The sequence below is a fragment of the Eufriesea mexicana genome, unplaced genomic scaffold (genome assembly GCF_001483705.2).
Source record: "Eufriesea mexicana isolate 0111107269 unplaced genomic scaffold, ASM148370v2 scaffold382, whole genome shotgun sequence".
In the NCBI taxonomy this organism is placed as follows: domain Eukaryota; kingdom Metazoa; phylum Arthropoda; class Insecta; order Hymenoptera; family Apidae; genus Eufriesea; species Eufriesea mexicana.
In genome coordinates this window covers 1,787,168-1,800,976 of record NW_016908540.1, presented here as the reverse complement: position 1 = coordinate 1,800,976, position 13,809 = coordinate 1,787,168, and the positions used below count along the sequence as shown (strand labels likewise).

General features: G+C 38.8%; 1 protein-coding gene across 1 annotated transcript in view; it reads left to right on the top strand.

Annotated features, from left to right (window-relative positions):
- if (integrin subunit alpha inflated) overlaps positions 1-13,104 on the top strand; it is a 202,400-nt gene extending 189,296 nt beyond the window's left edge. The window contains exons 8-14 of the mRNA XM_017896747.1: positions 1,946-2,121; positions 2,630-2,868; positions 4,520-5,135; positions 6,964-7,869; positions 9,250-9,815; positions 9,876-11,280; positions 11,999-13,104. Of these exons, the coding sequence (XP_017752236.1) occupies positions 1,946-2,121; positions 2,630-2,868; positions 4,520-5,135; positions 6,964-7,869; positions 9,250-9,815; positions 9,876-11,280; positions 11,999-12,073 (3,983 nt within the window). The 3' untranslated portion in view covers positions 12,074-13,104. The remainder of the gene's footprint in view (positions 1-1,945; positions 2,122-2,629; positions 2,869-4,519; positions 5,136-6,963; positions 7,870-9,249; positions 9,816-9,875; positions 11,281-11,998) is intronic.
- The last annotated feature ends 705 nt before the right edge of the window (positions 13,105-13,809 follow it).

Here is a 13,809-nt window from a genome sequence, read left to right as displayed (position 1 = left end):
CGCAATAAACTTGTAAACTCGTAATAAACATGCAATTTTAAATCAAAAAATTGATTGACACTTTCTAGGAAATTTCTCACTCTTGTTAACCATTACATACCCATGTTTCCTCTTTCATGATTCTCGCACGGATAAAAATAAGAGCAAGTAATTACGAGTAATTCGTCCATTTTCCATTTATTATTGTAAAGTATTATTCCAACATATGTCATAGTGGATTCTCCAAATTCTCCTGCTTTCCACTTTTTCATTTTTATTTCAACACACCTAGTGAATCTCTAATATCCCAGATTTTTCTACCTTCCATTCTTCGTCCATTTTCCCTTTACTATTCTAAAGTACTATTCCAACACATTTCATAATGAATCCTCACTATCTCAAATTTTTGTTTTGCAATTTCAACACACCTAATGAACATCTAACATCCCAGATTTTTCTATCTTCCATTCTTCGTCCATTTTCCCTTTACTATTCTAAAGTACTATTCCAACACATTTCACAATGAATCCTCAATATTTTCCTTTTACTATTCTAAAGTACTATTCCAACACATGTCATAGTGAATTCCCCAAATTCTAGTGTTTTTCACTGCTTTCTTTTTATTTCAACACACCTCATAGTGAATCCTCAACATTCCAAATTTTCCTATTTTCCACTCTTTTATTTTTATTTCGACACACCTAGTGAATCTCTAATATCCCAGATTCTATTTTCCACTCACATTTTTATTTCAACACACCTAATGAATATCTAATATTCCAGATTTTTCTACCTTCCACTCTTCGTCCATTTTCCCTTTACTATTCTAAAGTACTATTCCAACACATTTCATAATGAATCCCCAATATCCCAAATTCTTCTTTTGCAATCTTTCATTTTTATTTTAACACACCTCATAGTGAATCTTCAACATCCCAAATTCTCCTGTTTTCCACCCTTGTTTTCTACTCCAATGTATTTTATAGTAAATTTTCAACCACCTAAATCTTTCTACCTTCTACTCTTCGTTCATTGCCTCTTTACTGTTCTAAGCTACTATTCCAACATATTTCATAATGAATCCTCAACATTTCAAATTCTTGTTTTGCAATCTTTCATTTTTATTTTAACACACCTCATTGTGAATCTCCAACATCCTTTTACTATTCTAAAGTACTATTCCAACACATGTCATAGCGAATTCCCCAAATACTAGTGTTTTTCACTGCTTTATTTTTATTTCAACACACCTCATAGTGAATCCTCAACATTCCAAATTTTTCTATTTTCTATTCTTTTATTTTTATTTCAATACACCTAGTGAATCTCTAAAATCCCAGATTTTTCTACCTTTCATCCATTTTTCCTTTACTGTTCTAAAGTACTATTCCAACACACGTCATAGTGAATCCCCCAAATTCTTCTGCTTTCTACTCTTTCATTTTTATTTCAACACACCTAGTGAATCTCTAACATCCCAGATTCTCCTGTTTTCCACTCTTTCATTTCTATTTCAACACACCTAATGAACATCTAACATCCCAGATTTTTCTATCTTCCATTCTTCGTCCATTTTCCTTTTACTATTCTAAAGTACTATTCCAACACATTTCACAATGAATCCTCAATATCTCAAATTCTCCTATTTTCCACCGTTCTTCCATCATCTCTTTCTCGTCTCAAACTATTTCGCACACCTCGGACTCCATCCTCATCATCCCAAATTCTGCCATCTTCCTCCCATAACCATACCTTCTCGCGAATATCTCACGTGTTACAACCCAACCATCGACCGATACCATCGACGCTATCACAGTTTCTCAGAGATATTAAATTGCTATCTCGAGTCAGCATACTCTCCTACCAATCGTGGTCAGAAAGCCGACGTGTTTGCGAAAGTACGTGTCTGAAATCTCGGTGGTCAAGCTTCGTGATTGACAACGTCAATTGCCGGTTGCTTTTACAGGCCAAGCGTTTTCACAGCCGACGAACAACCCCGCGAAAAGAATGTTCACGAAGGAAGGGCCGGCGACCGAGGACGATAGCTACATGGGTTACTCTGTCACGACCGGCGATTTTTTTGGCAACGGTGACAGCGGCACCGCCGTCGGCGTACCCCGTGGCTCCGAACTTCTTGGCAAAGTATGCTCATGAAATATTAACGCTGGTAAACACGAGTAAGAGGAGAAAAGAAATCGCGAAACCACCGGAGCAATATTTTTTTCCATAGCAATTCTGCAATTTAGTGCAATTCTACTTCACCCCGATTTTCTTCATCCTTCGTACTCTCGAGAATATTTTAATTCGCATAACTGCCGATGTTCGCGTCACATTACGCTTTTTCAATGGGAATCTCTTTGAAACCGAAAATTTCGTTTTGGGTAAAATTATAAAATTGTAGATTATATTATATATATATATATATATGTATTTTTAAAAATTGTTTAATTAAATTCTGACTATACTAAAAGAAGAATAAATTATGACATTAGAAAACAAATTTGAAGAAAGGAAAATTTGATATGTATTATTAAAAAGTCATTTCTCTTGCAGTCATATGAAGAAAAATATTGGAATATTTATATATTATCGATCGTGTACTTTTAGGTATGTTGAAAATAACAAGGAAATAAGTAAAATTTGATTATAGGTCATTCTTTTTACCTCGAACATGACGAATCCTCGCAATGTCACTGGAGAGCAAATGGGAGCTTATTTCGGTTACGCCGTTGCTTCCGGCGATATCGATGGCGATGGGTTAGACGATCTTATAGTTGGTGCGCCTATGTACACGGTACCAGATAACCCGGAAATGACCATCGAGACCGGAAGAGTGTACGTGATCTATCAAAGCGTTGGACCTGAAAAGTTCCGCAAAATTGACTCTAGGTATTTTATTCCACTTATTATTATCTTTTTATTAAATCTAAGCCTTATTCTTATTTCCAATCGCTCCCAATTTTTTCCTTTTTTTTTAATAATCTTATCGATAAAAAAGATTATTCGAAAAAATAATAACGATGTAAATAAATAAATCGATCGAAGGAATAGCGACGAAGTCACTATAGTATTCGGAAAAATTGTCAAAATAGTAAATTATCGAAATAAAAAATAACGAAGCATTTTAATAAATTATTCGAATAAACAATAATGCAATAACGATAAAATATTCGAACAAATCAGTGGAATAAAGAACAATAAAATATTCGGTCAAATTGTCGAAACTAAAAATATCGAAACATTTGAATAAATTATTCGAAGAAATAATAACGAAATATCCAAAAGAATTATTCGAATAAGTATTTAAGTATTCGAATAAATGATTAAATAAACAATTTAATAAGATAAAAATACAAGACATAACAAAAATGTGGGTAGAATGGACAATAATATACGAGAGCTTTTAAACGAATAACTAAAAATATATTTCAATTAAATTATTTTTAAAATATATTTCAATTAAATTATTTAAAATAATAAAATTTATAATAAAATATTAATCTAATAATAAAATAATAATATTTGAAATAATACAAACACTGCACTTTTTCTAGAAGTTTCTTTCTATCACTCACTCACTCACTCTTAATAATTTTAATTTTAATAATTTTAATAATTTTAATTAATTTTACCTGTTCACTCTTTCTTGTTTCTCAGACAACTGTTTCATTCTCATGTATTCTGCTAAACATTCTTTCAAATATCATTCACACGTATATATATTATTATTATTTTATTTATAAACGGACCATAGTCCATTTACATAAAATTTCACATATAAAAGAAAAGCAAACAAATTACACATAATATAACACCGAAGAGACGTGCTTATAAACGCTTTGTTCAGGAGAAACAGCTTTGATCAATAATCATCCGTAATTATCTTTTGAATGTTTATAAAGACCAATAAAAAAATCTATACGATTATAAAGAGTGTTTGAGTCAGTAATAATACGATAAATTGGATTAATTAATCCATATGTAGATCTGGACATATGTATATGAAAACCTGCTCTAGATCTCGATACACGTTCTGGCACGTAGAAATTAATTTGCGTAAAAAGAGAGGAGCAGTCATTGTGATTATTAATTAAATTAAAGATAAAACTATGGTCAGCTATTCTCCTTCGTGCAGACAATGTTTTATATTTATATTTATATTTCTTTTATATATATGCACAATTATAGGACAAACGAGTTTCACTCATTCAAAAAACACAAAAGGGTTCGCTCATTTCAACAATTTGAATAACCATTCGTCACGAGTAATCAACTATATCAAGCACACGATATTTACCTATAAACAACCTCACCTGTTCACCACCATTCATATCAACTTACCCAAACATCCATCCGAAGCACCTCGAACAATCTCCACCACCGCCGGTACCAAAGATACGCTATCCCACGGAACGAGCGAACCCCTGAATCCCCCTGATCCATACCTCGGGCCCATTGGCGAAGGTCCGAAGGATCAAGCAGAAACTCGAGCACACACGCGGATCGTTGAACTCCGCGATAATTGCTTATCGTTATCCAGGGACGGGGAAAGCAACCGTGGCCGATTCGGCTTGTCATTGGCCACTCTGGGGGACATCGACCGTGACGGGTACGGCGACTTCGTGGTGGGTGCTCCTTACGGTGGTCTACGTGGTCACGGCGCCGTGTACATCTACAACGGTTCGCCGACCGGCGTGCAGGAAAAATACTCGCAGGTGATCTACGCTGAGAACCTCGACGTGCCGATGGAGACCTTCGGGTTTTCCGTGGCTGGTGGCCTGGATCTCGAAGGGAATAATTACCCCGACCTCGTGGTAGGCGCCTATGAGTCTGGCACCGCTGCGTTCTTCAGGTCCAGGCCGGTCATTCAGGTGGACTCTTACGTGTCGTTCGATCTAGAGTCGAAGCTGATCTCGCTGGATGACAGGAATTGCACGCTGTCCGACAGGAGCAGGGTTACCTGTCTGCCTCTCAGGGCTTGCTTCAAGTACACAGGGGAGGGCGTGGGCCCTGCGCACCGCTTCGACGTACAGTACGTCCTGGACGTGAAGAAGACCAAGAACCCCAGACTGTTCTTCTTGGAGCTGGAGGGGAAGAATACTATGAAACGCATGATCCGGGTGGAACAGAATCAACAGTTATGTCACACTGTGCAGGTGAATAATTTTGCTTTCGGTTTGAGAACCACTGTTTAGTCGTCGTCCTTCTTAACGTTAGAGTTAGATCTAACGATCTCTAGCGAGTTATTAAATCTGTGGATATGAAGATAAGGGAAGAAGTATACGTATATAGGGTGGGTTACCACATATTGTCATCTACATATATTATTATTATTTTTTATTATGTAGTCGTTTTGCTACCACCTAACAATCCTATAATTTTTATTTATTTTTCCATCGATTATATTTTTCTTCATTTCCTACAAAATGGATACGAATTTTTATTTAGATGGAACTTTAATTTTACAGGATGGATCAGCACATATTGCCATCTAGATATATGTTGTTATTATTTTTTATTATCTATCACTGTCGTTTTGTTGCCATCTAACAATCCTCTAGTCTTTATTTATTTTTCCATCGATTATATTTTTCATCATTTCCGACAAAATGATTACGAATTTTTATATAGATGGAACTTTAATTATACAGGGTGGGTCAGCACATATTGTCATCTAGATATATGTCGTTATTATTTTTTATTATCTATCACCGTCGTTTTGCTGCCACCTAATAATTCTACAGTCTTTATTATTTATTTTTTCTTTATTATATATTATTTATTTTTCCAACAATTATATTTTTCATCATTTCGTGAACATAACATTATTGTAATGTAGCATGTGATGTAGAAAATTATCACATTGAGTTCATAATATTAACCATAAAGTCAAAATTTCCTACCAACATTAAAATTAAAATATACCCTAAACTAATGATTTTTTAACATAAATAGGTTAACACTTTTTTGCAAAGAATGTGAGGGAGCATCAGTTAATACAATAAAAAGTATATGATTCTAGTTATAAAAATATTAATAACCTTCGTATACCCTTTACACACGCCTTTGCACCCTGTCTTCTGTCATACTCATGCTCCCTCTCTCAATCGCGCGTTTCTCAGGCACTCCTCACAGCCTTGCACTCGGTGGGTCACGTATCCTAAACACTCAGACGCATGCCTAGGCTTTTACTCTGCACTTGCATTCGACATCATAAATATCCCATTCGTGCGATCCTTGAACGTGGTCACTCGTCCTTCCGCACGCATGACACTCGATGACTCTCTGAACGCTCGAACCAAACTCGAGATGGCAGTTTATTATGCTCCATTTTCGAGAAATGGCTCAAGCGTTCCCATGCACTCTGCAGTCGTACCTACGCAAAAGGTACTGTCACTTGCGGTGACCTTATGCCCTAATCATGCCGCACTCACCATTCCCACAAGACCTTCTTCGAAACTTCGACTAACACCTTTCCAATTGTTCACCTCGCCAAACCCCAGATCGCTGTTTATTATCCTCTATTTTTGAGGAACGGACCAAGGGTTCCCATGAACTCTGCAGTCGTATCTACGCAAAAGGTACTGTCACAGACGGTGACCTTTACCATTTGAGTCCCAAGCAGCGCTTGAGACTTTCGGAAGAACACGGTCGAAAAATCCTGAACAGCGCGATAACGCTTGCCTTAATCGAGTGCGAAGAAGTTCAAACGGTGCGATAGCGCTTGTTTAATTTTATGTCGAGAAATCCCAATCGTCGCAATAGCGCTTGTTGATAATATGTGACGTACACGCATCAACAAAGTTGAGCGCGATCGCGCTGCTTGGGACACGAACGGTTAATTACGCCACGCTCGTCATTTCTATAAGACCTTCGAAACTTCGACTAACACCTTGGCAAAGTGCAATTGTTCACCTCGGCAAAACCGTTTGCACCTAAAAATAAAAGAAGACCTGTCTCTAAAGTTTGCAAAATTATCCACAGGTCTACGTGACACCAAACATCCGAGACAAGTTGACATCCCTGGACGCCGAAATGAGGATAAGTCTCCACGAGGTAGGCTTCAGGCAACAAAACCGAGCAAGGAACCCCACGGATCCCTTGGACCCCATTCTCGGCTCGACGTCGTCCAGGAAGGACTCTTTGTTCATCAGAAAGAACTGCGGCCCAGACAACGTCTGCATCCCCGATCTCCAGATGAAGGTGGCGTCGAACGTGCAGAAGTACCTGCTGGGCTCTGGCAAACGGCTCGAACTAGACGTCCTCGTGCACAACATGGGCGAGGATGCATTCGAGGCGACGTACAACTTGAAGCTACCCACCGGGATCGATTACATCAAGGTGGAGAAGATAGAGACCATGGGGGTGCCTGTGCAATGCTCCGCGCCCAAACAGACGAACAACAACACCCTTCGTTGCGATATCGGGAATCCATTACAGAAGAACGGACTGGTGAAGTTCAAGGTGCTGCTGCAACCTGTCACGTCTCACGGGATGAAACCCATCTACGAGTTCGAGATGAACGTGAACACGACCAATCCCGAGAATCCGTCCACCACAGACGACAACGCGTATGCCCTGAAGCTGCCAATCTGGATCGAGACTGATCTACGAGTGGATGGCGAGAGCAAACCGAAGGATCTGTATTACAATCCGGATAATTATACCCTGGACGCGAACGCCAGCACCGAGGCGGAGTTCGGACCTGCTATGACGCACAATTATACTATTAGGAACCAGGGTCCGTCGGATGTCATCGAGGCGGAGGCTTTTCTCATTTGGCCTGCGCAAACCTTGGCTGGGAACGAGCTACTCTATTTGCTTGAACAGCCTGAAACTTCTGGACCCATCGTCTGCGAGTCTGCCAATGCGAATTACCTTAGTCTGCAGGTATGGCTGCTGGATGGGTAGGGATACCGTGCAGAGCTGAGAAGGAGACGAGTCTAATTGGATAGATGTCATAGATACGTCTTCTTTTGTGTAATTATAAATTGGATAGGCAAAGTCTTGTAATTGGTTGACAGTTGGTAGACATTATTGACAGACAATTGGTAGAAATTTTGTAATTAGGTCGTATTTGGAGGTCATAATTAAATTACGTAGTAATGTAGCATGTAATTAAGTCATAATTGAATTATGTAGCATTATAGAATCACTGTTAGGGATCACTGTTAGTCGGAAATGAAAAATGGAAGAATGTCAATGCAATTTGTGCTACTACTACGTCTGTATTTGCTGCTATAAATTGGATAGGCGAAGATTTGTAATTGGTAGACATTATTGGCAGACAATTGGTAGAAATTTTGTAATTAGGTCATAATTGAATTATGTAGCATTATAGAATCACTGCTAGGGATCACTGTTAGTCGGAAATGAAAAATGGAAGAATGTCAAGGTAATTTGTGCTACTACTACATCTATATTTGCTGCCATAAATTGGATAAGCCAAGTGTTGTAATTGGTTGACAGTTGGTAGACATTATTAACTGACAATTGGTAGACATTTTGTAATTAGGTTATATTTGAAGGTTATAATTAAATTACATAGCAATGTAGCATGTCATTAGGTCATAATTGAATTACGTAGCATTATAGAATCACTGTTAGGGACAACTGTTAGTCGAAAATGAAAGATGGAAGTATGTCAGTGTAATTCGTGCTACTACTACATATGTATTTGCTACTATAAATTGGATAGGCGAAGTTTTGTAATTGGTTGACAGTTGGTAGACATTATTGACAGATAATTGGTAGAAATTTTGTAATTAGGTCGTATTTGGAAGTCATAATTAAATTACGTAGTAATATAGCATGTAATTAAGTCATAATTGAATTATGTAGCATTATAGAATCACTGTTAGGGATCACTGTTAGTCGGAAATGAAAAATGGAAGAATGTCAATGCAATTTGTGCTACTACTACGTCTGTATTTGCTGCTATAAATTGGATAGGCGAAGATTTGTAATTGGTAGACATTATTGGCAGACAATTGGTAGAAATTTTGTAATTAGAGCATAATTGAATTACGTAGCATTATAGAATCACTATTAGAGATCACTGTTAGTCGAAAATGAAAGATGAAAGAATGTCAATGTAATTTATGCTACTACTGTGTCTGTATTTCCTGCCAAGAATTTTGTTGTCAAGTTCTTGACAGCATCGAGGTATCCTCGTGTTTCTCTTCAGCTCTGCATAATAATTCGTTGATATTATGAATTCAGAGGAAACGATGAATGACGAGATTCACAATATTCTCGTGTCTCTTTCAGTTGGACAAACGCAGAAAGGTGTACTCGCACCACGCGGAACCATCTGGAGTGTACCTGCACGAGTCGGGCAAGACGATCAACGTGCAACGGGAATTCGGTATCAAACCAGAAGTTCTAATCACGTCGCAGAATAACTCGGGAGTGAGTACCATAAGCACCGGAGACCTGTCTTCAGGCAACACTGGCATGAGCTTCCATATGGAATCTGGCAGTCATGGAAGCACTGTGGGCACTTTGGGCAGTGGTTTCCGGACCAGCGATGCCAGCACTTTGGGTGCAAAGGAACCTGACTTCGAAGGCCGGCTGTTGCATCAATCTCGCAACAATTCTGGAGCCTACGAGAACCGCTGGAATGTTGAAAGTAATGCTTCTGCGAATCACTTTGACAGATTTCGCTCTGAATCGAACGCGAGCGACGAAGGATACCAGGAATGGATGAGACACGTGCTGGAGCAAGAGGCACAACGTCGACACGATGAAGAGTTCAAGAGACAACGAGAGGAACAGGAACGTTTGGATTATGAAATGCGACAGAAAGAGGAGGAAAGAAAGTTTCGAAAGGAGGAGTTGAGGAGGCAGTACGAGGAGAAACGAAGGAAACAGGAGGGAGAGGTGGAACGAAGAAGACAAGAGGAAGAGGAGGAACGAAGAAGACAAGAGGAAGAGGAGGAACGAAGAAGACAGGAGGAAGAGGGGGAACGAAGAAGAATGGAGGAACAGGAGATACGAAGGAGACAGTGGGAAGAGGAGATGCGAAAGAGGCAAGAGGAGGAACAGAGAAGAATACAGGAAGAGACGAGTAGACGTTACGAAGCTTCTTCTAGAGGATATGGCGGTGGACAGGGTAGGTTGATCAGTGGTGATAGAGAGGAAACTATTCGGCCAGGAGAATTCGGATTCCAGCTGCGTAACGTTAGCTCCACGCAGGATCTTGAACGATTATTCGGATCCTTATCGAAATCAGCGAGTGGCTATGAGCTGTACCAGAGACAGGGCAAGCATTATGTTCAATTTATGGGGCGATTTAGAACATCTCCTGATGAGAGAGAGTTCATAGAATTCCAGGATGGCTCTACGTTTCCTCTTCAGAACAGTTACGGTAGTCAGAGCTATAGCTCAGGCTCTGCTGGGCCTACGGACAGCAAATTCTTGAGGATAGAGGGTGAATTTTTCATCGATTCAAATGGGAGGAGGTACATTGTGCTTAACGATGGTCGTAGGTTCCCTCTACAGGGTTCCTTCACCTATACCGAAGAAAGAACGTACACGTTGGATCCACGTGGCTACCAAGGAGGTAGGACAGGTAGTAATTACGAATCGAGAAATTATAGTCATTCTTGGAACGAAGGGCCTAGGCAAGATGGTGGCATAGAAAGGGAACACGAGACCCAGTATACCAGTACTCACGAGGAAAGGAGAACAGAGGAAAGAAAGGTGACTAGCAGGGTCTATGGAAGAGACAATCGCGAAACCTTCGAAGAGGGTGCATCGACTAGGGTTCCCAACACTAACGAAGGCTCCAGGTTGAAGAGAGAAAGCGACATGATTAGCGTAAAGGAGTTCAAGAAGTTCGAGAAACTTCACAGAATACCTAGGGACCTGGACAAAGACCCTATGATCCCCCAGGGCGAAGTTGACGACACTGTGGATGACGAGAGTGATCCTAAGTCACAGGGATCGATTGGCCACTGTGACAGTGCCAAGTGTGTCGCACTGAAATGCGTTTTGGGTCCCCTGAAGAAAGATCAGGAGGTCTGGATTGTGGCTAGGTACAGGGTAGACGCGAGGACACTAAAGAAGGTGACTCTTCAGGAGAAAGTCATGGTCTCGACTAAATTGGTAGCTAAGGTCACGAAGCAGCCGTACATTGGTGCACCTGCTGAACAGATGATGAGGAGCCATGAAATTAAGACAAACGTCGAACCAAGTATAACGCCATCTGTGCCGGATGTTATTCCACTATGGGTTGTGGTGCTCTCTGCCTGTGCTGGAACGATCATCCTACTGCTGCTTATTTTCTTGCTACACAAGGTTTGTTTATGCAAATTGATCCCCATAGGTTTATGTAAGATACTGTACTTGATGAAGATATTGAGGTCTGCTTGTTGAATCTGCAGAGTGTAACTGCTGAAATTCCCCATGAGAAACGTTTGTATTCTGCTCTTGTTTTTGGACACAATATTTTACAGCTGATTTTTTATCCCAGTAAATGAAAAATTAGAAGGATTAGGTGTCTCTAGAAATGTAATAATTATACTTGGTGGAGCTTGTTAACTTCAGAATTGAATTATTTGTTTCTGGTACATGAAAGTGTTCATTTTTAATACAGTATAAGCAGCTTTCACACCCGATACTTTGTTTGAAGAAAAAAAAAAAAAAAAGATGAAAAATAATGGTGAAAGAATTTCTCAATGCTACACAAGTACATTGTCTTGTATACTAATATGTAATAATGCTAATAAAAATTTGTGGGTTCATTATTTAAAGTAGACAATTGAAGCCTTTATCTTCAGATTCAAAATTCAAATTTCCCAATAATTTTTATGATACAGATACAAATCTTTTATTTAAATTGGTAAGAAAATAAAAATTCTAGCTTTGTAGGTGATTGAAAAATATTCATGTAACAATGCTTCCTTCAAAAGATTCGTTTACTGAAGGATACATGAAAGACATATGGAATAGTGCTCATGAAAATGAAATTAATGAATAAAATGGAATTGAACACTAAAATACCTTTCTTCCACAGTGCGGATTCTTCAAGAGGAACAGACCGTCTGACGCCCCAGAGAGGGAGCCATTGAACAGGAACGGCGACTTCTAACACGATGGCGATTACTGTAAAAGATTAGCCAAGACTCGACCAGCGGGATCCATTTCCGAAAATCGTCGAACGATCTGAACGAACGAGCCAGGAAGTGCCTTAATCCTCCTCGAATCTCGCGAAGGAGCTGATCTATGCACTGGCTGGGTCACAGCTCGTCACACGAGCAACGAGACTAACTGTAATTAACAAAATCGCGAGTGCCTTTAATCTCCAGGCCAGAACAGGCAAACTGCGAACAACCATTTGCAGAAACGAGGTTCTGGAGCGATTCTGCGATTATTTTTTACTGCCACTGAATACTCCTTCCAGCTCCTGCAGCTCGATCATGCAAGTTTCTAGTCAGGAGACGTTCTTTTTTTCCCTTTCTCTTAATTATTATTATACTCTCCTCTTCTCCCTCTTCTTTTTCCAATTGTCTGTAATTTACTTAAGCCATTCGCTCGTCGATTGTAACGAGCAATAACGATCGAACTGCCTCGATGATGTGGAGATTGAAAGAAAAATAGTCCGCAGAAATGCCTTGCTATTTATACGTTGGAGAATAGGTTGCACTTTTGTACTCCGTTTTAGAGCTTATCGTTACTTATCCTTCCCTCGAGAAAACGTTTGCGTGCGAAGAATTCTGTAAAACATGGCGACCGAAGGGGAAACGATTTATTTCTGATTTTATTCGACGGAATTGTGTACAAACGATAATTTGCTTCTTGCGATCCAAACAATTGCGAAATAGTTCGAGATTGCCGAGATAACTGTCCAGTTTTGTGCATTGTAAATATACGACGGTATATTCAGGCTTTTCTGCTGAGATGCTCAGTATGTCGATGTAATTCTGGTTTCCATTGGTAAGGACGTTTAATCGGCCTGAATGCTTCGAGATTCACGTCGACAGGGATCTCATTCATCGACAGTCGATTTACGTTTTCTCTCCACTATTTTCTTGTTTTTTTAACGAGCTCGAGAACGGGAGTTTTCGATTATTTATTTGAAATTTCTACATTATTATATGTATATGTATAACGTATGATAGAGCGCTGTAACATGTAACCGGGGCTTGCCCTGGCTGTATGTGTGTACAATCTTGTAAATTATTAATTGTATTACTAAAACCGTTCAGAAAATAACTAGCTAATGCAAATTAATAATTGTGTAGAGAACAAACGAATTCCCGGATAAGCGGGAAGGTAGGAACTGACTTGTACATACAGATTTAAGATGTAATATTAAAAGAAAAAGAAATATATATATATATATAATATTATTAATATTAAGGATGACACCTTATTTCTAGATGCGATTGAGAAACGAATGTTCAGTAAATTTTAGGAATTAGAAAAAATTTGTAATCCTTTCTCGATGAATCTAATTTATATCTCTTCTTTTTTGCCACTAAATTAATTATTAATCATGGCTGGGTAGATGATGGCAATGTTATCAAATCAGGATGTATGTGGTATATGTGCTTGGAAGAATTCCACTGCCCGCAAAAATCTTTGTAATTGTATCCTTATTTTAGGAAATTCATAGCAAAATGAGCAGAAAGGATTCATTTTTCGTACAATCATTTATTAGAAAAATCACAATGACGTAACAGTAGTAAACATAAAACAAATGCATGATCACCATTAACATCATATTCTCATTGTTCTCACTACGACAGCTGTATAGATCGTTTTCTTTTTTTTTTTTTGTCAGTTTGGAATTAATTTGTTAAGTTACGACGTGCACAAATGATA